At 37.9% G+C, this 27,882-nt stretch overlaps 3 protein-coding genes across 4 annotated transcripts in view; 2 read left to right on the forward strand and 1 right to left on the reverse strand.

The window, feature by feature from the left end:
- The first annotated feature begins 847 nt into the window (after positions 1-847).
- LOC101169979 (probable E3 ubiquitin-protein ligase ARI8) overlaps positions 848-27,882 on the forward strand; it is a 34,852-nt gene continuing 7,817 nt past the window's right edge. The window contains exons 1-4 of one of the 2 annotated variants that reach the window (XM_004079906.4): positions 881-1,453; positions 1,569-1,669; positions 1,823-1,981; positions 2,073-2,621. In XM_004079906.4, coding sequence (XP_004079954.1) covers positions 1,363-1,453; positions 1,569-1,669; positions 1,823-1,981; positions 2,073-2,528 — 807 coding nt within the window. In that variant the 5' untranslated portion in view covers positions 881-1,362 and the 3' untranslated portion in view covers positions 2,529-2,621. Of the gene's footprint in view, positions 1,454-1,568; positions 1,670-1,822; positions 1,982-2,072; positions 2,622-27,882 lie in introns of those variants that run through there. The other variant, XM_023966376.1, reaches the window with a different exon arrangement.
- Positions 5,071-11,429, forward strand: LOC105356427 (ubiquitin carboxyl-terminal hydrolase 12-like). The gene is made up of 11 exons (XM_011487559.3): positions 5,071-5,337; positions 5,406-5,518; positions 5,618-5,730; positions 7,917-7,987; positions 8,066-8,191; positions 8,366-8,461; positions 8,577-8,708; positions 8,806-8,940; positions 9,329-9,369; positions 9,445-9,482; positions 9,571-11,429. Exons 1-11 carry the CDS (start codon positions 5,296-5,298, stop codon positions 9,885-9,887), a joined length of 1,224 nt encoding a protein of 407 aa, XP_011485861.2. The 5' UTR covers positions 5,071-5,295; the 3' UTR covers positions 9,888-11,429.
- Positions 17,385-27,880, reverse strand: LOC105356426. The gene is made up of 11 exons (XM_011487558.3): positions 27,662-27,880; positions 27,333-27,441; positions 27,144-27,253; positions 26,883-26,953; positions 26,684-26,809; positions 24,600-24,695; positions 24,394-24,525; positions 24,189-24,317; positions 24,062-24,093; positions 21,395-21,432; positions 17,385-21,307 (listed from the first exon to the last, which is right to left on the reverse strand). Exons 1-11 carry the CDS (start codon positions 27,687-27,689, stop codon positions 20,220-20,222), a joined length of 1,959 nt encoding a protein of 652 aa, XP_011485860.2. The 5' UTR covers positions 27,690-27,880; the 3' UTR covers positions 17,385-20,219.

Genomic DNA, 27,882 nt, shown 5'->3' on the forward strand with positions numbered 1-27,882 from the left:
ATCCCCCTAAATCCTCTGTTACTTTTTCTGTTTCACTTATGGATTCTACCAGAGTGTGAACATTTTTGAGGTTAAAAGAAACATGGATTGATAGGACAATGTTTTTTAACTTTTAATTTTTTTGACTGTTCAAAGTGGGATTTGGGTGAAAATAAAAATTAATTCAAAGAATAACCAAGCTGACTAATTTACAAAAAACCCACCTCAAATCTTCCATACATTCAAAAACTGACTAGTGTTCTAGCCTTTAACTAAACACTAAACAGAGTTTATTTTTCCTGAATTGTTCATAAACTAAAAACCTAAATGACAGTCTTAATTAAAAAAACAGATTTCTTAAAAACATACTATTTCTGTTTTGGACTTTTGCTGTGGTCTCCATTTAATTTTCCAGCAAAACAAATGGTTGAAAAACAAATTTCTTATCTCACCCAAAAACAGGAGATATTATTGAAAAGGCCAGGATGTCCCCTTTATAACACATCCAGATTTAAAGTATTTCAAATGAGTCAAATTCATAAATGAATGCGCTGGGAAGTTAAGAAAAAAAGAATAGTAAATAAAGAATTTTATTCAGTGTCTCCATGGTGCTGAAATGTTTCTTCTTTTTCTTTTTCTGATAACATGACTATAGATTTTGTTTTTCAGAATAAACCAAAGTGATACAGGGAAATTGGCCACATGTCAATATTTTAATTTCCTTGTGGGAATCCCGGAGATTTACCAAAACATGAAGCAAAACTGAAAGTATTTGTTCCTCACCCTCATTGTTTCTGAACTTTTTCTGTCAGAGAAAAAAGGTTGTGATCATTACACATGCTTGCTTTAGGCTCCACCTTTTTTACCATGAGCAATAACATCAACAAGACTTCACTGCGCCTGTGCGTTGGTTCGGGAATCCCCCACATTATTTGCAAGGAACAAACTAAAAGTATGCTTAGAAGAGCAGCTGAGCTCAGTTTACAGCCCATAATACAATCAGGATTGCTCATTCCTGGTACTCGAGATGTACTACCCTGCCTATTTTCCATCTCTCCCTGCACTGCTTGCTGGTGATTACCTGGACCAATCGTGCTCATTCAATCAGAATGTGGAGACATGTGCTTGAGCTAATCAGCAGCTAGCAAGGCTTGGAGATCTGGAAAACAGTCAGAATGAGATCTCGAGGACCAGGAACGGGCAGCTCTGTATCAATCATTTACAGGAATTAGCAGCTTGTCTTACATTAGAACCACTAGAGGCGGAGTTTGATTTGAAACTGATTTGTTTCACTGTTTTCACAAGTGGAAAAAGACAAAGCTAAATGAAACCAAAAAGTTTATTTCTTAGCTGGAGGGATTTTGAAAAACAATTTTCAGCATAATGGGTGGCAACAAAATAAGTAAAATGGAAAAGGTTTACAATCTGAAGGATAAAACATTTAAATTTGTGGATAGAGAGGATGAATTAGACTGTAAGTAACTCATTTCTTTCCTTACTTTTCTTTTTTTTCTACTGTTAAAGCAGCAAATCCTTGTGGGAAAGCTTTAACTGCTTTTACTCTATCTTGTGTGATTGTTTTGTGTCAGTTCTCTGTGAAGAATTTGCGTCTGCTAGAGCAGAGATGTCCTGTGGTCATGCTGTGACTCCCATGTCTCTCACCAACTGGTGCCGCTTGCTCCTTGAAAAGGTTTGGGATCATTTTCCATCTTCAAATTGATAAGAAACATCTGAATTCTGATTTATACACACTTCCTATCATAGAAAACAGAAAACATTTAGGCTAAAATGTGGTTTGTCATTTGATTTATTAACACTGGTTGTCTTTGTTGTTTCTGTGCAGGGGGAGAGGCGGTTTGTTTGTGGCATGAGTGGCTGTGATACGGAGTGGTCTTATGAGGAGGTCTGTAAAATGGCTCTACTGACCCCTGAGGAGAAGAAGTATTTTGAAAAAACGATGAAAATCATCGCTGAAAGAGAACACATAAAAAATACTAAATTAGTGAGTATCTCAGTGAAAGGACTGCATTTCTAATTTACACACAATTTGAGCTTTTCTACTGATCCTTCTATCACCCTCTCATTTATCCCAGTGTCCTAGATGCAAAGTCCCTGTGACGAGGAAAGATGAGTCTAACCTGAGAGTGCGTTGCCAAGTTTGCTCAAAAAAGAAAAGGAGAGACTTTGATTTCTGCTGGCAGTGTCTGAAAGAGTGGAAGGGTCCACAGCCACGCACAGACCACTGTGATAATGACGGCTGCTTCAGCGAGGCTCTCAGAACTTTGAGAACCTGCCCAGATATCACCTTTGAATCAGTTGGAGGAGTAAAGGGATGTCCCTCCATCAGGGCCTGTCCCACCTGTGGCTCTCTGGTGCAGCACAGCTCAAAATACTGTAAAAGCATTGTGTGTCCTCGATGTAAGGTGAAGTTTTGTTTTGTGTGTCTAAAAATCATGACTGAATGCACAAAAACAAGTGATGCGTATTTATCCTGCTCCAGTGGAGTCGCCCCCAGACAGACCTCCATTCCTGTGTGGCATCAAAAGTGATGTGACTTTAGAGAACAGACATGTAGAAAATGTTCAGAAAATGTTTCCTTACAAAATGTATCAAGTTTACAATAAAGGCACAGATAACACACATGTTGCTTTAGCTACTTTCAATCTGCTTTTTTAAGTGTATTTACTGTTTTTTATTTCCAGGGGTTTAAGATCTCTGAAGTCAATCATACAATAAAGGGACTTTGGCAGACTGAGCAGCTAAAAGAGGAAAGTAGAAAAGAGTATTAATTTTTTACAAGAAACCTCCAAACCCGGGAGTTTTTTAAAAAAAATTGAAAAGAAACCAAAAAGAACTATTTCAGAAAACCAAAGACTATGGGGGACATTTATATAGCTGATTCGACTACGTTGCAGAAACCAAACACATTTTTAAAAAGATTATAGTTAAGAGTAAACATAAAACTTGGCCCTTGTAGAGAGAAAATCACCCAAATTTGTACCAAAAGACAAATAAAGTTTACACAAATCTGATCCAGTAATGAAGAAAGATGAGTCTAACCTGAGAGTGCATTGCCAAGTTTGCTCAAAAAAGAAAAGGAGAGACTTTGATTTCTGCTGGCAGTGTCTGAAAGAATGGAAGGGTTCACAGCCACGCACAGACCACTGTGATAATGACGGCTGCTTCAGCGAGGCTCTCAGAACTTTAAGGAATCGCCAAAGTGTTGTCTTTGAATCTGTAGAAGTCAGGGGGTGTCCATCTATCAGGGCCTGTCCCACCTGTGGATCTCTGCTGGAACACAGCTCACAAGAGTGTAAAAATGTTGTTTGTCCTCGATGCAAAGTGGAGTTCTGCTTTGTGTGTGTTAAAGTCTCAGATGAATGCTTGGAAACAAGCACCCATTTTGAACTGTGTTCAGATGGTGTCGCTCCCAGACAAACCTCCATCCCTGTGTGGCATCAGTGAAGATACTGGACTATGCATTTTTTTCCCCCCCCCACAGTTAAATAAAATTGAATTCTTCATGGTCACTGTATTAATTTCCATTGGAACTTGACAAAACAGCAAACAGATGCTACATAGAGACACATTTTACTATAGAAAGAGTCAAAACAGAACAAGAAAGAAGATCAAGATTTTAATTTTACACATAGATTATAACTGAGAGTAACTAAATCTATAATAGCAGCTGTGTATTGGTGTAAAGAGGCAGTTTCACTTTAACGGTTAATTGTCTTCCAAGAAAATGTTTGAGATCTAGCACTGCCCCCTGATATAACACCTTCACAATAAAGGCTCAGAAAATAAAAATGTATTTGTTAGAATGCCACCCGAATATTTGGGCAAATATGCATTGGCTCAGGCGGTTGAGCAGGTTGTAGGTGCATACTGGCAGCCATGCCTCTGTCCGTCTGCCCCAGGGCAGCTGTGGCTACATCAGTAGCTACCATCACCAAGTATAAATGAGGAGGGAATAATGGGAATAATGGACACATTGTAAGCACTTTGAGCTTCTGGAAAAGCACAGATAAATCTACTCCATAATTATTAAATATGACACAGGAGCTGTTGTTTTTCATCTTTAAGGTTTTTTTCTGTTGCAGGGCCACACAATCACTCACACATTCATGGGCAACAATCAACATATGAAGCATGTTTTTGGACTGTGAGAGGAAGTCTGGGTGCTCTGAGAAAACTAAGCAAACTTGCAAATTCAACAGCAAAATCCCCCTCCCAGGATTTGAACCAGCATCATCTCACTTTTCACATAACAATTTTTCTAAGGATTTTTTTTTTTTTTTTTTGGCCTGTTTCTTTTACTTTCTCTTCTGTGTATTTTATGAGCAATCACATTTATGGTACGATTATCTGCCTGGTGATAACTTCTCAAATGTTTGGTACTTTCCTTTTGGTAATTTTTCCTTTCCTGGATTTGCCTTTTTCTTCCTGGTGTGCGTTATTTCTGGTAATGCCAGCACATGGGTCAAAATTCAACAGAATGTTATCACAGCTCACCTGAACAGGTAGAAAAAATCCCCACCCAGAAAGCACTTGGGTCTCCGAAGAGAAATATGTGATTGGTTTGATATTTAAAGTTAATCTAATACACAGAAATGGAGCAAAAATCTGAAAAAAATGCTGACTGGGATCTTAACAAGATAATATTTAAGTATCAGAAGAATATAGTAACACAATTGTACTTTGTTAACTTGAGTTACTGTCAGTCTGTAGTTAAAGTCAAGGTTTAAATGTTTTTGTATTTCTTTATAAAGACATGAGATTTATTTTATCAGTGAAGAATGAATATCTAAGATCCAAACATTCCTTCAAAGGTAAACACTGTAAATTTTGTACATTGACATAACAAACTATTAAATGGAACATTGAGTCTAATTGGAGGCCATGTATCATTTGCAGATTAAAAGCTAAAAGCAGAACTTATAAAATGAAAGTGATTCAAAGTTTTTAGCCTTTCGTTTTTCTATACTCACAAAAACCAGAAAAACTGCTGACTCAGGCAGTCCACAGATGTCCTACTGTTCCTGAACTCAGCGCTCCACCTGTTGAAGAGCTTTAAACTACTATAATTTTGAATCTTAAAAAATATATAAAACATATGCACATATGTTTCTTCACTCTTGACAGTAATTTCTTTATTTTTGTGATTTCTTGATGTCTAACTGTGCATTATTCTGTCATTTCCCACACACCTTGAATGCAACACAGGGAGCAGTCAACATTTTACCTGCTGTGTCATTTTCACAAAGGCTCCTATGATAGAAGGAGCTGCTCTTTTGACAACCGGATTAAGGGAAAATGAGAGAACAACACGACGAGTCAACATGCTTCATTGGGGAGGTAAGACACGGTTGATGCCTGATAGATACAAGAGTTTGTAAACCTGTGTTGTTAATGTTTTATCACAGTTTGTCACAGATACTCAGTACTTTGGCTTGAAAAACCAGGGAGCAACCTGCTACCTGAACAGCGTTCTGCAGATTCTCTACATGACCAAAGACTTCAGAGAAGCTCTGAAAAGGTTTGTGATACTTTCACATTAAATATTGTCAGGTGTTAGGCTTAATTTGCCATTATTGTTTTAAATATCCTTATACTATTTGATTTGTTTTTGCCATAGAAACTCCTGTGACCCTACATGTATAGATCCTGAACTTGCAGCTTTGTTTGAGAACCTGAAAAAAAGCCTGGCAGAGACAACGGAAATTACTAAAAAGCTTGGCATTGATAGAGGTAAAGTAAAATCTCCCTTTTTAGTCTTTAAATGAGCTGAATAAAGACAGAAAACACACTTTATGATGTTATTAGATCACTGAAACCTTATATATATATTTTTTTAGTCATGTACCATATTTTTTTTGATTAGTTGCACTGGAGTTTAAGTCGCAGGGGCCAAAAAAAATCCAAAATTAAGAAGAAAAAAACATGTACAAGTCTTTTTGGAGTGTAAGTCGCACATTTGGGAGAAAAGTGCAACGCTTCTGAACAAATTCACCAAAACTGCCGTGATGCTGCGCTCATTCCGAACATGATTCACATGTCCTTGATTTGCGTCCGCTGCCTTATTTTCGACGCACCTCAAATTTATTTATTTTGAAGAGCTCTACAAAAGCACTGGTAAACACATCCGCACGGCAGGGTTCACGAGATCAGTTAGAGCAGGGGTGCCCAAATCCAGGCCTTGAGGGCCAGTGTCCTGTTTGTCTTCCAACCACCCTGCCATTGAAGCTCCTAAACACACCTGATCCAGGTAATCAGCGGCAGATAATGCAGAGTTTCGGGAGAACCAGCAGGAGGCCGCCCCTCAAGACCTGGATTTGGAAATCCCTGATATACAGCATTGTTTGTTTTTAAGGTGATCTTTGTGATCAGTGTCTGAATGACAGCTGCTTTCAAACTCAAACTCAAACTCAAACTTTATTTATTTATATAGCGCCTTTCATTTTGGTTAAAAACACAAAGCGCTTAACATAAAAACAGATAAAACAGTCATAAAAAGTGAAAGTTATTAAAAACAGAAAACAAAGGACAATCACACAAAGAAGGTACCCCTCCCTCACCACCCCCCGCCCCCACCCCCACCCACCCAGTTACCCCAGTAGAACCGTGAACAGAAAAAGAACTGCAGTTGAAGAAGGTCTGGCTTGGTACTGCTGCGAGGAAACGATATCATGGGGATCCATTCATTCCAAGGCCCAGCCGGACCACAGGGGCCATTACCGCAGCGCCCGCCCAACACAGGGCAGCCCAGGGCCCCATCCATGGCTATTAGACCACAGAGTGGGACCCCAGCCCGCCCAACCAGAACGGGCACCACAGCAACGGCATGCCCTACAGGTCAAGCTGGTGGTGCCCAAGAACGATGGATCCCCAAGAGGAAACACTGGAGTAAAAAAACATCAGAATAAAAAATAAAAATGATCATAAAATAACAACAATAAAAATAGAAAAAGATAAAAAATAAAATAAGATATAAGAATGTTAGTAATTAAAAAATAAAAAAATAAAAACGTCAGTGATTAAAACATAACCTAAGAATCATTGGTAAAATAACAATAAAAAGAATTGCATATTAGAAACAAAGATAATAATAGTCCTTACAAGAAAATAAATAATTAAATATGTAAATAAATACCTCAATTAATAAATAGATGAATAATAAAAGACATAAGGAATGATCAAAGTCATATAAAAGCCAGACTAAAAAGGTGGGTCTTGAGCCTCTTCTTAAAAACCTCTACAGTCTCTGCGGCCCTGAGGTTCTCCGGCAGGCTGTTCCACAGGCGAGGACCATAATGGCAGAATGAAGCCTCACCATGTGTCTTGGTCCTTACCTTAGGGACAACTAAGAGGCCAGTGCCAGAGGACCTCAGGGTCCGCGAGGGTTCGTATTTTAAAATAATATAATTTCAGCGGTACTTTCGTCTCTCTGTAATTCAGTTTTATGACTTGCTGTCCCGCAATAGTCCAAAAAAGGAAAAAACATAAAAACAAGAATAATAATGTCTTAATGCAAATAAGAAAAATATGATCAAGTTTACAAAAATACTGAGACACACACTCACAGCGCCCTCTGGTGGTTGTTAGAGGGAAACTACAGCTAAAAGCCAACCAGTTTTTAGTGGGAAAATGCCAACTATATGAGCTAATATTTATTTCCATTACATCGCATTACAGTTGTTCCCGAGTAAAAGTTGCACTCCTGTCAAACTATGGGAGAGAACTGGGACTTATAATCAGAAAAATGTGGTACTTACTTACAGCTAAGTAGAAACAAAAAACGTAACTTTTAAAACACACAAAAATGTTCATCGTAAATATAAGGAAGCCCATACTTCACGTTAACAACACAGATGAAATGGGACAACAGATTAATATTTCTCTTTTTATCTTTGATTCTGGTTCTTCTATTTCTTAAGTTTATAAACAATGTGATGCAGCTGAGTACATCGAGAAGATATTAGACCTTTGCAATCAAGAGGCTTCACAGGTAAAACATTCAGGATGCATTAAATAACGATGAATTTTACAAAGCTTTACAATATTGTCCATCTTTTTTTGTTTCCAGATCTTCCAGGGAGAATTGACAGACAGGACTGTGTGTGACATATGTGATGAAAAAACTGATGATGTCACTCGGTTCTGGAATCTGCCTCTTGCATTGGTGAAGACAGACATAGAAAATTACAGTGTGGTAAGTTACCTGAAAACGGGTAAAACCTCAAAGGTTTTAGTGAATTCTGTGCACTTTTTAAAAGAAGCAGAAATGCTGATGCATCTCTGAGGAAATTGTACTGGTTTTCATGTATGGTGTGTTTTTTCACTCTAAAATAAAACCTCTGCTAAAACAAAAATGGTGTCTCTGCAGGCGGACGCAATTGAGAAATTCTTTAAGAAGTCGTTTTTCAAAGAAGCATTCCAGCTGTACTGCGATAAGTGTTGCAGAAAATGCGATGCCTCCTCTGTAAGTACGAGAAAATCAGATAAACGTCTTTCTCACAACAACAATCTTGACACATTTCATTATTCTAAAGTGAATTTCAAAATAAAGTCAATTGATAGCTGTGTTTTTTTTTCAGGGCATCACGATCACACGTCATCCAGAAGTTTTGATGTTGCTGCTGAAGAGGTTTGAGTTCAACTACACTCACATGTCATACGTCAAAAACAACTGCGTTGTGGATGTGCCTGACACTCTAAACATACCAGAGGTATAGTTTTGAATCATTTTAAAACTGGCTGCAACCTGTTTTCATTTGAAATGTTCATTTTTTTCTTTTGCTTGCTTGCTTTGTTTGTGCTCATCAGGATCAGATCTATGAACTTTATGCCTTTGTGGAGCACACAGGTAGTCTTCAGTGTGGACATTACACTGCAACAATCAAGAGTCAGGAAGAAAAAGACGCCAGATGGATTAAATTCAATGATTCTAATGTGACAGTAGTAAGTGCCCTCTTTTTTTGACCAAAGTTTCCTTAAAAGATCCTAAAAAAACATACAGAGCCCTGGACATGACATTCAATGATATTCATAAATTATTTCCTCGAAATAATATGTAGTGTGTACTAAATAGTATGTTGTGGCCACAATTTAGTATTTTTTGCACGAAATTGGCATTTTGTGGCCATAATTTAACGTTTTGTGTGCTCAAATTAGCACTTTTTGGGGGGCACAAAAACGTATTTTAGTATCATTAGGTCCTACTACAAATTTTTTTGCACAAAATATTAATTTGTGGCAAAATTTCTTTTTAATTTGAGGGACTCATTTGTTTTGTTTATCATGTCCAGGACTTTTTTTTTATAACATTGTCTTTTTCTATTCATTACAGCTGGACAAACAGCCTTTCAGTGAAGCAAACCAGACACTCAGGTAAGTTTTTGTCTTCTCATTTGGTTTAATTAGTTGACTTTTAGATTAATTCTATTATTTTTTTTCTCTCAAAAGCTCCAAGAGTGCTTATCTCCTGTTTTATAGAAAGAAAAGTAAGAAACAACACTCACATTTCTTCTGTATATATCTGGTGACCTTTCCTTGAGTTTGTGTTCTAACCCCTTTCACAATAATGTGCAGGCATTGACAACCAAGACGACAGCGATGAATCCACTGACAGTGGCCTCCCATGTGAGCCATTGTACAACCTTGGTCCAGACGTTGAGCATGAATCGATTGATATTCAGCAGGACACTTTACCCATAATTTTAAATCATGTAAACTATTATTCTATTCTTTTATATATGTTTTTCTTTTTGCTATTTTTATTTTACTGTGTGTTTTTCTGGCTAATCCCTTTTCAAGAGTTCTCCAGATGGTCTCATCCATTAAGCCATCAAAATGTTGAGTTCCCCAGTCCACATTATTCAGTTTATAGCAGAAGTCTGTGGAGCTGAAATGTATCTTCTTTTACAATTTTTGAGGCAGAGAAATCTTTGTGACTTTGAAAAGGTATCAAAACATGGGATTTTACAACTTATACATGTGTCTTTTGGTATATTTGTTTTAGTTTCAGGCCTTTTGCTGAGCAGTGCATTTTGCAAATGAAAGTTTCAGCTTCATGCCAGCATTGTTTCAGTTAAATAACAGAATTTGCTGCTATTGCTTTTTCTCCTTGTGAATATCACCAACCACCACTGATCTCATTTTCACCTCCTCCTGATGGTCGCTCAGCCCAATGAGGCTGCATCTAATCCCCTCTGACCTCACATTTTGCTGGACAGACCCGTCCTCTTGCTATTCCAGCCTGTAGGTAAAGCACCCGTACGGGGGGGTTTGACCCTTACGGGTTGTCTGGGCCCGTGGAGGGTTGTAGAGAGAAACAGCTGCATCACAAGAGGAGTTCAGATGTGTCTTGTAGTTCTATTGTGGCTCCTGCGGCCACCCTAAAGGATGTCATGAAAATGTAACGTACAATTTTTGTGCGTGTGGTGAATGTATTGTGAAGTATTTGTAAGGATAATGTAAGTTATGCCCACTTACAGGTGATGCTGTCATACCTACCCTCATGCCACGCTATAGTAGTTACTGACCGTGTGCAAATGCTGCACACTCGGGGTGTATAGGTGATACGTAAGTGCATGATGTCCACACACACTATGCTCTGATTGTTTAATTTCCAACAGTTGACATCTGTGCGTCTTACCTACTTCCCGCTTACTTACTCTTACATGTTGTCTAAGTGTTCACTACGCTCAGTTGTCGTAGCATGCCTGTAGAAAAATGTGCATGAACATTTTGTCCACGAGCTCACAGATCGGTCTACAACCATTATTGTGTATAGGACACCTGCATACTCTGTATAGGTTTGCCCATTTTTCACCCGTAGACAGACCCTATCCACAATAAGGCGAGTTGTAGACTTAAGCCTCACTCGGACTCTGTTTTCATCTTCTTCAGTGCCTAAAGATTTGCTCTCCTATTAGAAGTAACTCCATATGCCAGATTGAGCAATCGGAAACACTGGGATCTCACAGTAGACAGTCCTCACTAACTTTCTTTTCCACCCTCTTCTGACTTCTGCTACCAGACTGAATGACATGGATTCAGCAGAATTTTCTACAACAAAGACAAATACTGAATCAGTGGTTTTCAGCAGTATTAGTTTGGATCCAAGAATACAGGATCATCAAGATAATCAAGGACAAATAGTGCTTTCATAGAAAATGCTGAATATAGCAATAAAATAATTAAAATCTCCTTGGTAAAGTGCTGTTTTCTGATCGTACTTTAGTCATTTATCAACTTTTCTACCGTTTTTATTAAATATATATCATTCATCTGTTCTTTTCATGATATGGAAAGCAGGAGAATCTGAATTAAGATCAGCTATTTTAACCATTTTGCAATTATTTTTCATGCAAACTGTCTGTAATGTATCAAAAGAATGCACTTTCTGTATTATAAATCATATTTAAATAAAAATAATAATCATAAAATGTTGTGTTTAAACTTTCAGACACTGATATGGTGCACACTTAAGTTCTGCCTCGGTCTGCCTTTGTTTTACTCTAAGACTGAAGTTAGTTTCTGATTTTCATTGGCAGTTAAGGGTAAAATGTTTATTAAAAATTCAAATAAACATGATAATCAAAAATGAAAATATCAAATGTTTGCTTTTAAAATCTTTTTCTTTGTTTTCAAAATACATTTTTGCGTTTGAGACACAAATGTTTTCAGATGTGCTGATGTTCTCTGTCATAAACAATGTTCAGATCAGTCATTGTCATTTGAGGAGAAGGCTGGCTGCAGCTGCCGCTCAGTGATCCTGTGGTTGTTGTCAATTTCATCAGTGACCAGATTAGGGGATCAAGCCTCTACAAGGTTGCAGAATGATGCATGCACTCTGGACTTGGTCTGTTTTCACGAGAAAAAAGAAGATTGTAGAAAAGTGAAAAAGGTTTTAGAGCGCACTGAGTTGGGTTGGGTGGCTTTTTGGGTTCCGCTAAGGTTCTACGTTCTGGACCTCAGTGAACGTCCCAGGCAGAGATGCTTGTCGACCCTGGCTTCTGTCATTCAACCTGTTGTCAGGGATTTGGACTGATTGGGTTCAGTTATTGACTGAACAAGGGAAATAAGGGGAAAGGGGCTAGTGCATGAGACACTGGCGTTTCTAGACTGAATTACCTCCAGGGCGAGACCCTCCCCAGGTGCCCCAGGACATGGCAGATGAAAGCTGTAGCAACAGTTCAGATTGCAGATGGTTGCAGTGACATTTTCAGTCCTCCAGGAACTCTAACCACCATTTGGACAACAGACATATGCTGGATTCAATATTCGAACAGCGGCTTGGAGTTTTCCTCCAACATCTTATCGGTGAAGATCAGTCGCAGGGATTCCACCTCTGTTGAAGATCAGACCAACAAGCCCAAAAGTTTTAGATATTCTGGTTGTTTAGGCCAGTGTTTTTCAACATATATTGAGCCACGGCACACTTTAACCTTGACAAAAATCCCACGGCACACCAGCATCCAAAAAAAAAAAAAAGCAGAAATTCATGGTCTGTATTGATCGACAGCCCCCCCCCCCCCCCCCCCCCCCCCCCCCCCCCATCGCGTCTCTGAGCTTCATTGTGTTGTTCACTTGTTCCACGGTCTGACACCGGACTCTGTGGAAAGCTACACCGCTAAAGACGAGCTTTAGCTGGTATTTTTGTTAGAACTGAGCGACTTTATCAGCAGAATTAAGAACAAGGAAGTGAAGACTTCAAGCACTTCTGATTGGTCAGACTGATGACATGTGATTAAGCCTTCAAGAATGATTGACGGAGACAGTAAAAAGGGCGGGACTTTTCCTTACACAGTCATAGCTGCAGCTAAATCGCTGTACCGTCATTCTTATCAAAATGTCTTTAATAGAATTAAATAAACACAAAGAAAAAGTAATTTTAAGATCTTTTATATTCCTAACTACTCAGTGTTTTATCAGGGCCTGTTTGGATGAACAAAGTGCTGATTTCCTGGAGATGGAAAATGTTTTTAGATCAGTGAATGAGGGCAATTTCGCACGGCGCACTTGACCATCTCCCACGGCACACTAGTGTGCCGCAGCACACTGGTTGAAAAACACTGGGTTAGACAAATGTCCCCACCTAAACACATTTGAGATGCGATGGCCCTTCTCTGCCTCAGTTTGTAGCTGTGCTCAGCTTTTTTTAAGTCAAGTTTTTTACAACTTCTCTGCAGAAATATACGTTAAATATACTGGCTTACTTTTTTGGATAGACTAACTATGTTTGTAGTACACTTAAATAAACTACTTTTTGAAATAAGATTGCAAACTTTTAAAAATTGGCTTACTGCATGTATCTAGTTATCTTTAAATTTATTTTATTTGTCTTTTTACACTTTTAGGCTACTTTAACTTGTTTGAAGAAACTCAACAAAGCCTGTATATCTGTGACGGTCGTGTCACACAGTCATTTTGCTCATATTGCACAGATGAAAATCGATTATATGTGAATATACATGAAAAGAAAAGTGAGAAAACGTGTGGTTTTCAAGTGAAATGTATATAGATGTATTACGAATAAACCACATTTAAACCATGGGGGAAAAAAACGAATAACACAAAGAACACTTTAACCAATGTAGAATTTAACCATGCGTGATTATTGCGCAGTTTACATGCCATCATGCAAAATTTATACAATATAAATGTTATACATTGGTGGAACATGTGTGTAGAGTCCGTTAGACTTAGGTGGACATACATGGAACGGTCGTGGAAAGCCACAAATTTGTATATGGGGTATAAAATTGGGTACGTAAAATTGGGAATATAAACCAGGCCGACGTATAATAACGGTAAATTGCGAAATTCTCAACCAGCTCAGAACCGAATTCACAAAGACACATCAGCCGAAAAATCCTACATGGACATCTGCACATGTCAACAAATGATGAACTTGTGGTGTTTTCCTTGCCTCTGGGCTTCACACCCAACAGGCTTTGCAGTTGCTATGGGCGTGGTCTGATTCAGTGTTCATATATAAGATGATTTGCCCGCTTTATTTCAGTTGTTGGCATATGAGTGAATAAAGCTTCTCGTATCGAAGTCAAAACGTGTCTCCTCATCATTGCCACAAACGTAAGAAACATTTACGAATGAATTACATATAGGCCTATCACAGATGTTTTACAAAGTCCGAAATTTAATAGGTGGAAAATTCCTAAAAGTTATGTTAGTGGCCTTAAACACTTGATTAAATGTGTCACGTAAAATTTAACTTTGAGTTTTTGGTGTCTAATACTTTCTTATTCGTGCTTTCTATTAAATGATTTATCTATAGCCCACTGGAATTAAAGCACATTGAAAGAAAGAAAATTGTATTTTGACCATTTTTGATAAAAAATAAATAAAAAATCTGGGGGGTATTCCAGAAAGCAGGTTATGCTAACTCCCACGGTAAGTTTGAGGCTAATGAAGTTGATAACCTCAGCTTTCGGTTCCAGAAATGGAGGTATGTTTCAGAGTAGGTCAAGTTGCCATAGTAACTCATGCTCTGAACATAACCTGGTCTGGAGCAGGTTTAGTTGAAGGTTAGTTTGTTTTGAGAGAGGTGAAGCAGCATGCCGTGTCCATTTGAAGATGATTTAGTGGATGAAGAAGCTCAGATAATACTTTTTCCACCTTGAGAAGGTGATAAGACCACGTATGGATGTTGGAAAAATAAACTTTTTTACTTTGATCTAACTTAGTTATTTGCTTCAGTTAAGATAAATCATTTTTTTAAGTCAGCTTAAAAATAACACGTAGTTGTCAGACAGTTATTTTACTTTCATTCAAATTAATTCAATTAAGTAGGTGTAACTTTGGCGCTGCTGTTAGATCGGCACCGCAAGGGATTGTGGGATACCATTCTCTTTACCTGTCTGGACGGATTTGGGTTTAAATGTGGGATTTTGACCAAAAGTGTTTAGTTGTTTAGCTGTTTTACTGTGTTTTACCGTGTTTTGCCGAGTTATTTTGTCCTACTATGCTTATGTCTCTGCACCCTGAGTGAGAGAGAGGATGATGAGTTTATATAGCACCCCTACCATCCTATACTGTAATGACAATGACGGAAATTCTTAAATTAATTTATGCACGCCGCGCATTTTTTCCCCGTCCTTTTTATTTTTATAAAAATGAGAATTTCTGCCCGCCCAAACTTAGACATATGAGAGTTCAAGAAATATATTTAATAAAGATGGAAAAAATATTAATTGAATTGGAGTAATATGACATTTAGTTAGATGAATACGTACATTTGAGTTGTATAAACAATTATTGAGTTTTATAGACGTTAGAAATAAGGTTGAATAAATTTAACTCAAATACTTGTTACCAATAGAAGTAATTCATTTAAGTTGGCAAAAGTGGATAGGTTATATATTTATATATATGCGTCACAAGGAAAATGGAAATAAGATCAGAAACTTGTACGTTTACTTTGTCTGTTCTTCTACTACAAGCAAAAACTCTTTCTTTTGATGATGCAGCCGTGTTACTTTTTCGTTCGCCGTCATTAAAACCTCAGACTCCGTCTCACTAAAATTTAGCGCTTTCTTTTTTTTCACCACGCGTTTCCATGGTGACTCCAGAAATCGGCGATCCATTGAAAATGTCTTTGTGTACCTGCTGTGCACGTGCTTTGACCCAGGGTTACCAAGTCGAGCGTAATTACGCCAACTCAGTCAGGCTAGTTTAAACATGCTTTCTGGAATACCCCCCTGCTCCGTGAAGTGACGCGCGTGCGTTCTTGTTTTATACCTGCGCTTTCAGGGAGACTCTGAGCTATCTTCTCCTTCAGCTGCAGAACTGTCATCTTCTGCATTTGTTCCTCGGTGTTACACAGATCGATCACCATCTTCTACCCTCTCAGGCCGTGGAGTGGACGACCACCTGGTAAATCTTCCCCATGCTGATCAGATTGCGCTCTGCTGTTTCTGCCGTCGGCATTCTCCATGAATCACTTTACCTTGCAGTGACCATTTGACATTTGGAGAGTACAATTAAAAAATATAACACTTATAACAATACAATACAAGAATAAAACACAGTTCTGCATATAAGTCAACATTTTTTTAAACTTTTAAATTCTTAACTATTGAGAAAATAAATATAAGTAATGTAAAAATGGGCATTTATTGATTGCTGGTATTATCACACACAAGAGTTTTTAATTTATTAACTTTAATGTCACTTCAGGCTTTTTGAGATTTTCAATTACAAACTTGTAGAGTTGCAGTTAAAAATGAAGTTGCAGGAAGTTTGTATTGAGAAGATTCTTTAGCTCTGCAGGCAAAGTACAGAACATTAACTTCTAAACTTTTTAAACCTTTTTTCTTTTTACTCTGGCTTTTTCTTGCCAAATCTCAATTATGTGCACACCAGAGCAAACATCAGCTTTATGCTTTACTCTCATCCTTCAGCACAGAAGCTCACTTCTGTCTGGCACAGGCACAAACTGATTTGCCAAACAACTTCACAGCCTTAGCCAGGAAATCATTTGAGAAATCAAAGTTAAATGTTAGTGTATGCTAAGTGTTAGGCTGCATGGTGGCACAGTGGTTAGCGCTCTTGCCTTACAACAAGAAGGCACATGGTTCACAGAACATCTATGGGGGACCTTTCTGTGTATGTTCGCCAGCTTCCTCCCACCGTCCAAAAACATGTTTCATAGGTTAATTGGTTGATCTAAATGATCCATAGGTGTGAGTGTGCATGGGTGTGTGATTGTAGCCCTGCAACAGACTGGCAACCTGTAGAGCATGTCCCCTGCCTTCACCAGCAAGTGGCAGCCCTGTAACCCCAAAAGGGAATAAACAGATTGGAAAATGAATGAATGAAAAAGTTAAATGTTCAGAAATTTAAATTCTCAACACTCAAATTTAGGAGTTGAATATCTGAAAATGGAATTAGAAAATCAACACATTGGTAGGGCTGTGGATCATTACTTAGATGATGATCCGATTCGATTTACAAACAAAAATCAACAAACCACCATCTTTTTAATATATTATGTTTGAATGGTTTTTATATGGGCATCTTTATACCGGATATACCGATGAAAATTATATGTATTTAATCTCCATCATTTATATCTTTGTTTAGAACAGGAGATCAGATTTAAACATAACAGATAAAAACAGCGAATTTGAAAGGAAGAAATGGAATTTGTCCCTATAAACCAGGGATCTTCTACTAAAATTTAAAGAGGCCCAATTAGAAAGAAAATTCTTGAAGTTAAGGTGCAGGAAAAAAAAGATGTCAAATGTAAATATTCAGTGTGAAATATTTTTAAGTAGACGAGGATTGGTGGCATATCTGCATGAAATTGATATCTAACTCAAATTAATTCAGTACAATTTCAAACGTTTTGACAGAATTTATTGTCACATAACATAAAACACATGGAACTGTGCGAGACACACACAACAGGAACACTACCAGGACAACTGCTGACATCACCAAGAAAATGAGATGAAAGGAGGATCCACCAGCCCTCATCACCTTCTTCCACAAATCCAACACCTCCCCGGAAGAATGCACATTTGAACAAATTCTTCATTTTCATTTAGACATTTTTCAGCCTATCGGGGTTGCCTTACAAAACTGGAAAATTCCTTCATAATTCAGCCTTTCTGTAGGAAAAAATCCTAAATGTCCCTTTCAATGTCCCTGTTGCAACGACATCAAGAGCTGTCCCATTTAAAATAAGTTTTGTGTCAAGTTTGGATCTGGGTCTCAGTCTAGTCCACTGGTTACTGACCCCTGCTATAAACAATGTCAAACTCAAAAGCTATTCTGTTAACTTCCTTGTTAATTTCAACTGTAAACAAAACATAAACATCACCAGCACCGCCCCAAAGCAATTTGGTGTCTAAAGCAAGATTTTTGGTGGCGCCCCCCCTTGCATCGCCTTAAAATCCACTACTAGTGCAATATAATAGCATAACATAGCATAGCATAGAATAAAATAGAACAGAATAAGTGTTTATTTGTCATTGTTACAATGAAATTAAAGGGCTTCCTGGTCAGTGCAACACTCAAACATTGAACGACCCATGCTTTATCAAGTCCCATTTTTATTATCATACAAAGCATTTCTGTTAAAATGTAACTTCAAATGATCATTAGAGGCTTACAGTTAACAAATTCACTTTCTGGACAATTTGAGCACATTAAGATTACATTAAAACCAGTCCTTCAAATCACGAGATAATCTGTATGTCTATGTTCATTTGAATATTACAGCAATTTCTTTAAACGGTACTGATGTGGCCAAAGCAATATAAAAGATCACATCTCAAAGCTTATCACAATCACATTTAAACATTTTAAATCTGAAAATGTTCATACTATGATAAAATATAACAATAAAGTTTCTACTATTATTGTGGTCCAAATCAAATTTTTAAAAACAAAATCTGTAGAACTTCCGTCTCTATGTGGAGGATGGAAAAATAATATTCACTTGGCTCTCTTTTTTCTTTTTCTTTTCTTTCCTCTTTTGTTTTTCTGTTTGGTCTCAGATGTCTTGCTTTCTCTAATGTTTTATGTGCTTTACGTTTTTTTATATCAACATTGCGCTCATAATATTTCTGGAGTCTTTATCACAATCTTGTTTGACATCTTTAGGCTGAGCTCCAGCAGGAAGTACAGTTCTGTTTATTAGCTCTTTACTTTTTTAAAAAGGCCTCTCATGCCCTCCTTACCACTAGTTTCTGTAAATCACCTACTGAGTCAGGATTATCAGAGACATGGATTTTCTGGTGACCCACTTTACAAGGTTTTGTATCAACGTAGAGAGCACAGAAAGAAAGAGTCTCATCCTGACTGAGAACTTCTTCATCATTTTGTTTTTTTTAATGTCATTTTCAGTTATGGAATTTGGATCATCAAATCAAATCAAACTCTGTTTGTAAAAAGCGATTTTCATGTATTGCAGCACAAAGCGGTTTACAATTCAAAGAAACAGCAAAATACAAAAAAAGAGAAAAAAAGTTTTAAATCAACCCACGCCTTTGCCCCCCTTACCCCTCAATTCGCACATATACACCCCATGTGTACGTGTGAAACGAGGGAATGCTGGTGATCTGCTAAAACAAGAGTATTGTAAGGATTAAATGTTAGATCTTATAACATTGATTTTACCCATGAAATGGTCTGTGAAGTCCTCACATGCAACATTTGATGGCATGGAGGACTTATTGAAATCTTTTTTTATTGAAAATATCAATTGTTTTAAAAAGAAACTTGGGATTACTTTCTGAAATAGTGTCTGGAAAGTAGAGGGTTCTGGTCTTTTTAACTGAGTTATTGTTCTTTTTGAGTTGTTTTAAAATGTCTTGATGAATTATTAATTTCATCTTTCTCCTCTCTTCTTTCCTGCAGTTCTGTTTCAGATGCTTGATGTCATCAATCTTCTGTGGCATTTTAGAAGTGATTCTTACTGTTTTTGTCTTAAATGGAGCTACTGCATTTATTTAAAACTTGCAGCCACTTTGGGTGTTTGGTACCACTTCCTCACAGTTCTCACTGAGGCTTTCTGCTGGATTTCACTAGTGACATTAAAAACTCATAATAATGGTCTGATATGCCAAGGACACTCCGGCGGACAGTCCATAGGTAATTAAAATTAACATTTAAATTAAAATGACCAGTTCTCAAAATCCTAATGTGACGATAAGATCAAAAAATCTAAAAAATATTAAATAAAACAGGAAGGAGGGTTTGGTGATCTGTAAACTGTGACAGCTAAAACAGGTTGATCACCTAAAAGGAAAGCATGATGCTTAAAGTACAATATGTTTTTAGTTGTTATTTTTTTGTGAGCAGTCGATGCAGTCCCACCACCTTTCTTTCCTCCCCTAATTGAAAATAAAAAGTTACAGTAAAATTACTTGCAGAAGCCTTAGCTGGTGCATCAGTGCCAAACCAGGTTTTAGTTAAAACAGACAAGTTACATCATTATCTAGAATCAGATCATTGATGATAAAAGCCTTATTTAAAAGTAATCTGACATTTACATGAGCCATCTTCAATGTTGTGGGTACATTCTCATATAAGCATGACATGGGTTCAGTGATTAGTGTTGTGTGAAATGGATGGAGACATCTGACAGAAGAGGCATGTGGCTTTGAATGAAAATGTTTAGGATGTCTGTTGGTAATATGTACTGGTATATGACGCTGTGTGGCAGAAAATAATATATCATGGGTGTGGGTGTCCTGGTTCAACCGTCAGTTGGAAATGGTTTTGAAAGAACGAAGGGTGAGATCAATGTTCATGCTGAGAAGACGGGAACCACTATTGTTAGGGTGTAAACCGTCTGCTTTGAAGAGATATGGTCTATTGTAAAACGTTGTGAAATTGTCAATGTATGGAATACTCATGGAATGACAGTATGTTTTTAACCAAATGTGAAGCTGGAGGACACGTGAGAACATAATGTCTCCATAACGGGGTGCAGGTAGTGGTCCAGATATGATACAGTTTATGTTTAACAGTTGGATTTTGTGAATGAGGTTGATGAAGTCCATTTTCAGAGTCTCTGATTTCTGCAGTTTGAGATTGTTGGAGCCTGCATGTACGATAAATGTCTTAGCAGAGGGGTGTTTGACAGTGAGTCGGCGGGCAGAGTTACTAATGTAATTGACGACTGCTCCTGAGAGTGACAGTGTGCGGCACCTGAAAACCCGGACATGCTGGACAATGGTGTCTCCTACGATGAGTACGGGATGCAGAGCAGGTCCGGGTCTTCTAGTGGGTCTTCCCCTGACAGCAGCTGGGTGACAAGCAGCAGCCTCCGCTCTGGCTGGCTCATGTGGGGATACGGGAGCTCCAGAGACCCGGCAGGTAGGCAGCAATCCAAAGTGATTATCCTGTTTTGATGTGGGATTCCCTGATGACGGTGAGCTGGAGAGTGTGGTGTCCAAGCTCCGGGATAGCTTGCCAGAGTATTGGGCCACTGGCTTGTGCAGCATACGACGGCATTTCCCTCTCGTGGTGGGAACAGCGGAGGCCCTGGGCACCACGGCCAGTGCCGCATCTCCAGGAAGAAGAGCGACCTGATCAGGCTCCAGCAAAGCGGGCCCCGAAGCAGCATCAGATGCTGTTGTACCCATGGAAGAGGAAGCGGAAGACATCGTCTGGCTGAGACCAGCAGTGGACCCGGTTGTCACGGTAGAAGCTCCGCCCGGTCTCTGTCCTGGTAAGCCCACACGGGTTGCTGACGCCACAATGAGGCCTTCAGCCACTAGGGCATGGTTGTCAATGGAAATGGGACCGTCATCTTTATGTAAGGATGTACCTTGTTCAGTTTTGGTATCTGCAATAATTTTAATAAAGAGGTTTAAAATAAATAAGTAAAGGAAAGTCACCTTTTTAAAAACAAATGAGTTGAATATCAAATTACCTTTCTTTCTGTAAAATAGAAGAAATGCAGTGTTGGATCTGTTGGGAGACAATTAAAATACCATTAAAGTACATCACAATGATTAATTGTGATGTTTTACTACACTTTACGAGATAAAAATTAGGCTTAATTGAAATTCTTTGATTCTCCTACTAAAAAGGAAAAATTGTTGTGAACCTTTGGTGCGAATTCAGAAAGGAAAATCGACCTAATTTCCAGGTATGTGTAGTTGCTTATTACTTTACTCTGCATGCCAATCATCGGTTAAGTCTTCACTCTGAACCAATAGCTTAAATACAGACTTTTCTTCCCAATCACAACCAAATTCCAGCCTTTAAATTCATGCATCCCTGTGACAGATTGGCGGCCTGTCCAGGGTGTACCCCGTCTTCGCCCAACAGTACCCAGGACAGGCTCTGGCAACTCGGTGACCCCAAAAGGGATTCAGCGGGTTTAGAAGATGGATGGAAATTCATGAATGTTTATTTATCTGCATTCCTGGCGTTTTTGCCAACTCTCTTCCATCTCATTGTCTTGGCTCTCTGCTTTGCCACACTTGGCCTCAACCACCATTAGTGTCAATGACCCTCCACTGACAGACAACCAAAAAACTTGCAGCACCCATATGGGTCAACCCCCCGTACAGATGTATGGGACTAAGGCATTAGATATGTCATAGTGCCTCTAGCAGTCTCTCCTACCCCTCCCCTCTCTGCTCTGTTCCTGACACTACCAGCTGTGACCACTCACCTCATCAACCACCAGACATACATAAGGAGATCCAGCGCCAGCATTCGTCGCCAGTTCGTTGCCCCTGATTGTGCTTAGTCTGGTCAACTAAGTATTCTTAGTCCATGTATTTATGCTCTTGCCTAACCTCGTTCTATGCCTCGTCTTCTCACAGAATCCCGAGGACTCTTCTGCCAAGCCTCGTACCAGTACTGACCTGCAGTCAAGCTACGAGCCAATGCTACCTCCAGCCACACCACGAGCCACGATCCAGCTTATCTGTAATATGGGTGTTTTGATGGGTTGCTTGATATGGCAAATGGTTTCAGCATTCAGATCTTAAGTTGTGTTTGTAGTTAATAGGATTTGGTGTGTTTGAGGTTTACCTCATGTGTTGTGGTTTGGCCATTTGATTAATGTACATTTTATGTTGTCTGGCTATGTGCAGGACTGGCGCATGGGAAATCAGGGTTTCGTTTCCCAGGGGGAGCTTCAGCCAGTGTGAGTCCTTAGGTAAGACCCGTCATGCTACTGCCTACCTATATAGCCACAAAGGGCCCCAGGTATGTCTCTCTGTGCTGGTCCCCCACCCAGATAAAACATAGGGTTGTGTCAGAAAGGCCATTTGGCGTAAAAATCTCTGCCAAACCAAATGTGTGAATCGTTAAAAGCTGATTTGCTGTGGCGACTCCTTAGGGAATGTGCCTCAGGTGAACAACCACTACAATATGTAAAATCTCGATGGAAAACTGTGACAAATATAAGTGTGTACAAAGATACTCTTGTGAGAAAGAGGGTGGTGCTGGGTTGAACCTGTTCTTAGTTATAGGAGGACATTTAAAAACAGCCTCAGATGTTGTTTCACCTTCTCAAGACAGGAGTAGAGGTGAGGCTGGCTTCTAAGGTACAATAGGCAGAGCTAAATAGCTTTTTTTCTATTGACAATATTGCGTGCATCTACTTGTTTTCCTCAGACCATACCGATCCTTAATATCACCACTCCACCAATTGTGTACACCTTGGTTCATACCAAAGTATTAACGTCCTGTCAAGGACGTCGAGTGATTGAGACAACTTCATTTTGGTAGCCTGGTAAAGTGAGTACCGTCTGAAAGGCAGTGTGCACTGGAACTGTGCCGTCAAACACTAAAAACCCTTCACTCAAGTTTTCCCGTGTTTCAAGTAACTATTTAGATGACAGTTCACTTTTTACTAGGAGTGTTACGATTTGTTTTAACAACTATTTGATTCATATCGTAATTTCTGGTTGCTGATTTGATCCAGAAATAGATCTTAGCCAAAAATCCAACAAGTGTGACTCAGAGACTTAGAGGGTGTATACAACATTCCACCCCACTATATGGTCACGTCTTTGCAAGATTCTGCGTTTCCACACATTGGACTGTATTGATGACTAGATAATATTTTTTTTGCTGCCATCACGTATGTTGTCCTCTGTGATGACACTTGTTCGTTTTTACATTACAATAAAATAAACTTACCGTGTCTCAATCCAATTGGTATTTTCCAATATCAATATAGTATATTTATTTCGTTTTGAAATGATTTTTTTTTATGGTATAGGTAAATTTGATCAAAAACTTGTCTAAGACAGATCGATCCGGTTGGATCGTAGGAATATAAATCAATTCATTAATCAAATCAATTAATTTTTACACCCATTTGAGGTCCAAGAACTTCTGGATTTAGTCCCTCTGAGCTCTGTGGTAACCTAAGACTTCTGAAGGACAAGTGGTTAGTAGGTTGCTGAAGTCAGTACTTGGGATATAGAAAAAACAGAATTATTTTTCTTTTCTCATAGTTTTCACTATAAATGAATGGAATCGCATCAAGTTTTAAAAATACAAATGTACGCATACATTAATTCATAAAACATAAAAACCAAAAAATTATTTGCTGAACAAAAGAAAATCCTACCTTTTAATATCGCTGTCTACATTGTTATCAATCTGATGAAGATAATGAACAGAGGTTATTACATTCTCTGCAGCATGGTATTCAAGATGTTTATTTGTGTGAAAAAAGAACATTTTTGATGTCTTACCTGTGTGACCCATGTATCATTAAACTCGTACCATCTGCTGTCAACCTGGGATCTGATCCTGGAACAATAGTGTCCACCTCTCAGATCCCCAAAGTGGTCAACAACTGCATACAGCTCATATGCCTGATTCTGAACAACAAATACTAAATGTTAGGCTAAACATGACACATTAGATAATAAAAAATGTGACTCCAATGGGATTTACCTCTGGTATCTCCAAGAAAGTTGGTACATCCACAGCGTTGTTGATTTTCATGTACGTCATGTATTTGTAGCTGAAGTCAAACCTCTTTAGCAGCAGAATCAAAACCTCTGGATGATGCTTTACGACATATTTCTGAAACGACAAACAGTACACTGAGTGCTAATGCCATACTAAAGCTACATCAAAAATATGAAGAAAGAACTCACAGTACAAGCATCAACTTTGGTGTCACAGTGCTCGCAGTACATCTGGTCTTCTCCAGTGAAAAAGGAGGCTTTGAAAAACTCACTGATGCCGTAATCCTGGTATGAAAATTAAATAATTAAACACAAAATTAGGAAACATTTATTTCCTTCTTACATGAGTGCAACTCTTATTTAACAGAAAATGCAATGAAGGTGCATGATTATAAATGTTACATTTTAGACTTGATGCTTTCTGGAATGCCAAGACATGCTCAGAACTAAGAAAGTCAGGATTGTTTCTCACATTAAAAAACGGTTCACAGATTTGTTATCTAAACAACTTTATTCTCTATGCATAGTTTTGGATTCCAAAACAGCAGTTGCATTCAGGATCATCATAACATTTTAAATTGATGTAAAAAATCAAAACATCTAAAATCACCATTGCAAAATTATAAGTGTAATTATGTGTAGCTATTCTGACATTTTTGTTCCCTCTGGTTGAAAATCTAGACAATGACGTAAACTAAAATACTGAAAACAGGAAACTGAAGATTTTACACACTAAGGGTGAGTTTTCCTTTTTTTAATCAGTTAGGATTAAATGATTGTTTTTATATTATTTATTTTATTTGTTTTGTTTTAGTGTAAAGGACTTTTTGCTATGTTTTATATCAAAAGTACTATATAAATAAAGATTGATTTAATTTGATTGATTTGATTACATTGTCCTCAATATGATTGACCATAGTTCATTTTTGACAGTTTAAAACTGAGGTCATCTCAAATCTCTTCATAAGAAGCAAAAATTATTACAATGAGCTTTATTGATTCTTATTTTATAATCCAGTTCAGTCGGATATTATTAGTAAAGCCAGATTATCTTTATTGTTGAATAATGGTTCTTTGGCCAGGGGGCCCTGATGATCACCCATGCTCCCTGGTGCCGGATTCCTCTGCACCTGGGTGGGTGAGTGGGCGGTCCCCCTCATCTGTTTGCTCAGTTGTTGGACAGGACAAGTTATATATGTACATGTATAAACAAACAAGTAAACAAAAATAAGTGGCAAATCCATTTTAGTTTCCTAAAGCTCAGCCCACTATTTTTCCACATCAAAATAATGCAAACAGAACATTGTTAGAAAGTCTTCCACACTGTATGGTCACATATCTTTGCAAAATTCAAAGGGTTACTATAAATTGGACTGTAATGATGGGTTGATCCTTTTTTGCTGACATCACATGTGTGTTGTCCACTGTTATGTCATTTGGTCACTTTTACGTTATAGTAAAATAAACCTACCATGTCTCAATCCAAATGATTTTAGGGCTGGGTTGAGAAACTTGTTTATTCAAGCTTAATAAATCAATAATCAATCCATAAAAGTAAAGATCAATCTTTAATGCATTTGCTTTGCTGGTGGCCGAACACATAATAGCAGTAAAGCCAAAGTCCACCAACTTCATGCTAACTTATAATGGAATCTCACATAGGATGCCTGATGCTGATGCTCAGCCTAATTATACTTTGCAGACTATATATGAATATATTCATAACATATAAAGATGTATAATGTATTTCTATACAAATACATCTAAATGTCTAAACCATGTAAATTAAAAAACTAAATCAAATAGAGTCGATAGAAAGAATCTATCTAGGCTCTGGTGAATCAAATTGATTCAATTACTGGTGATACCCAGCCCTAAAAGGTATTTTCAAAACTGATTATCAATATCTAATTTTTAATGGTATAGGTAGATTCAGTTCTGCCCTAGACAGATTGATCTGGTTAGATCTTAAAAATAGAAATTGATTCATCGAATAATTGTTACACCCATAGTACTTACTGTGATTTGTGTGTTAAAGAAACCAAGGAGGAACAAAAAACATACATGTAAGGTTTCCTTGCTAATAAAGACGTGAAGGTTTACAATAGATGTTACAATATCAGACCACTTTCATTTTTACAAACTAAATGAATTATGTGTAAAACTGGACATACAAATCAATAAACTATTAGAGCTTTTTTCTTTTAAAGACTATAGTTTTCTTTTTAATTAATGAAAATATTAGACAGTTTCCCAGGTTATCTGATGCTCACCACGCTGTAGAGCTCACTGCAGGAGTCAACTAATGAAAGAGGAAGAATCCAGAAGGGCTCATCTGTGTCTGTCTCTGTTTTACATGACGAACAGATGCGTCTGTTTGTCAGTTCTCCATGGAAGATCTGGGGAAAAAAGGCATTTGTTCAACTCTGTTTTTTGTTTGTGGCTATTTTTCTCTTACTGTAAGGTTTTAACCTTTGCCACTTGGGGACTGGTCAGCCTTAAAATCTTCTGACAGTACTCTGATGCATCTTGCTGTTTGTTCACTGAGAGGAGGAGAAAAGCCTCCATTTAATTGAAATGAATGACAACATTCTTGAAGTATTATTTGGGTTTATTTTATCTGCTGTGATACACAGTAGTATTTAGTCATTTTACATTATGTAAAATAAAAAAAACAGTTGTAAATGATTTAAGCTGAAAATGTAAAAATGGTGGTACGAAGTTATGCTTTACCTGTGTCGATGTCCAGAGCCTTAATTAAATCAAGAGCATCTGAATTCCCTTTTACTAAGTGATCAAACAAATCTTTTAGGTGATGATCAATGAACTCAGCATTGGATTGGCTGTAAATGGACAAATACAAATAGAAAATATAAGTGACTTATATTTCCTGCTTTATGTAACTTAACTTAAAAATCAGACCTGTTCACAGCTTCTCTGAAGTCCTCAGTCATGAACAGAACTTGCAGAACACTGTTCAGGTAACAGGTTGCTCCATGGTTCTTCAAGCCATGGTATCTGATTTTGGGATCTGTAGTAATGAATTAAAACTGATACAAAGTTCTATAATCTAACAGGAACACAAACAGACTAAATCTGACAACTAGCCAGCAAATAAATTTGACTTTAGAGGCAATGAAGGCAGATACTAAATGATCTCCAACAACACATAATATGAAGAAGATCAGAAAGTCTGATCTGAAAAACAAAACTGTATATTTGCTAAATTCAGTGCAGAGGTCACGTTTTACCAGAACTTGATGCAGGCCCTGCAGACATGCTGATCCTCAAATGGTCACGTTCAGTCCAACAGCAGAAAGAAAGGAGCCAGTCTATGTAAGATCCACAGTTGAATTGAACGAAAGGAAAGCAGAAAACGTCCTATCTTTTAATAAAAGTACATGTACATTGGCATAGGGCTGAACTTAAAGACTCTCTATAGACATATTTTTTCTACCAACTGTCATGAATG

Source organism: Oryzias latipes, chromosome 18 (genome assembly GCF_002234675.1).
Source record: "Oryzias latipes chromosome 18, ASM223467v1".
Classification (NCBI taxonomy): Eukaryota; Metazoa; Chordata; class Actinopteri; order Beloniformes; family Adrianichthyidae; genus Oryzias; species Oryzias latipes.